The sequence below is a fragment of the Pteropus alecto genome, unplaced genomic scaffold (genome assembly GCF_000325575.1).
Source record: "Pteropus alecto unplaced genomic scaffold, ASM32557v1 scaffold88, whole genome shotgun sequence".
Classification (NCBI taxonomy): Eukaryota; Metazoa; Chordata; class Mammalia; order Chiroptera; family Pteropodidae; genus Pteropus; species Pteropus alecto.
In genome coordinates this window covers 15,836,232-15,837,437 of record NW_006494611.1, presented here as the reverse complement: position 1 = coordinate 15,837,437, position 1,206 = coordinate 15,836,232, and the positions used below count along the sequence as shown (strand labels likewise).

Here is a 1,206-nt window from a genome sequence, read left to right as displayed (position 1 = left end):
CTCAAAATAAGATTCCCAAGGGATATGATGAAAGGCTAGAACCAACCATTCAGACAGGAAAGCCTGCAGGATGCAAACCGCGTTGCCAAAACACTAAAACCAGACTTCCAAAAGAATAGGTCTCAGAATCAGCAATCATAGTGGTGCAATATTAAGACATGTAGACCCCCAATTCTGCGACCATCCTTGCTCTTTTCATTGGCCTCAGGAGTAGTTCTTAAGAATCAGGGAAGCAAGGTGGCTTTTCTCTCACTGATTTCTTAAAGTAAGAACTGACTCTTTCAGGCTCACAGCAAGGGTTTGTCAAGCTCTGAGAGGATCAAATTCCTTCCTCTTGAAAACCAAGACAAGGGACCCCCTGGTGGAACTGCTAATGCTTGAAATACTCTTAACTTTAGTCTTAAAACGCTCACTACAGAAAACCAAATCATTTCGGGCTCTTCTTTTAAAGGTGCATATAAGCTTTGGGGTAACTGAAATTGGTTGGTGTACGGTTGATTTGTGGGGGCTGATGTTTTAAGCGCAGCCCTTCATCCCGCCGTTAAGTCTGGCTTATCCTCCCAGGAAAGGCGAGCGCACGGCGTTGAGCTACCAGCAAGCACATCCCCAGCCGGACCCCAGGACGGGACGGCCTGGCCCTTACCTGTCGATGCTGATCACGCACAGGGTCATGATCGAGGCCGTGCAGCACATAACGTCCATGGCGATGAAGACGTTGCAGAAAAAGTGGCCAAAGATCCACTTGCCCCCGATAAGGTCAGTGACGCTGACGAAGGGCATGACCGCCACAGCCACCGAGAGGTCGGCCAGCGCCAGGGACACGATCAGGTAGTTGGAGGGCTGGCGGAGCTTCTTGACGAAGCACACCGAGATCACCACCAGGCAGTTGCCGGCGATCGTCAGCAGCGTGATGAGCGTCAGGATGGAGCCGATCACAACTTTCTCGACTCTGCCGTAGTTGATCTGCTCCCCGCAGCCCGAGGCATTGTCCGGGGACGCGTCCCAGGAGGGCACAGGGCTGGCGGTTACCTCGGGGACCCCGCGCAGCAGGTGCGGAGCCCAGGAGCCCGCGACCAGGCCGGCGCCGTCGGGGCTCAGGTCCGGCAGCCCGCGCCCCACCTCTGGCAGGAGGAAAGAGCGCAGGTGCCCGTAGAGGTCCGGGCGGTCGCTGCTGTTAACGTCCATCATCGCGCCGCTGTGCGCTGC

At 55.4% G+C, this 1,206-nt stretch overlaps 1 protein-coding gene across 2 annotated transcripts in view; it reads right to left on the bottom strand.

Annotated features, from left to right (window-relative positions):
• The window catches only part of HTR7 (5-hydroxytryptamine receptor 7), a 61,367-nt gene extending 60,167 nt beyond the window's left edge, over nucleotides 1-1,200 (bottom strand). For both annotated transcript variants that reach the window (XM_006925959.2, XM_006925958.2), the window contains exon 1: nucleotides 644-1,200. In XM_006925959.2, the coding sequence (XP_006926021.1) occupies nucleotides 644-1,188 (545 nt within the window). In that variant the 5' untranslated portion in view covers nucleotides 1,189-1,200. The remainder of the gene's footprint in view (nucleotides 1-643) is intronic.
• Nucleotides 1,201-1,206: the final 6 nt, after the last annotated feature.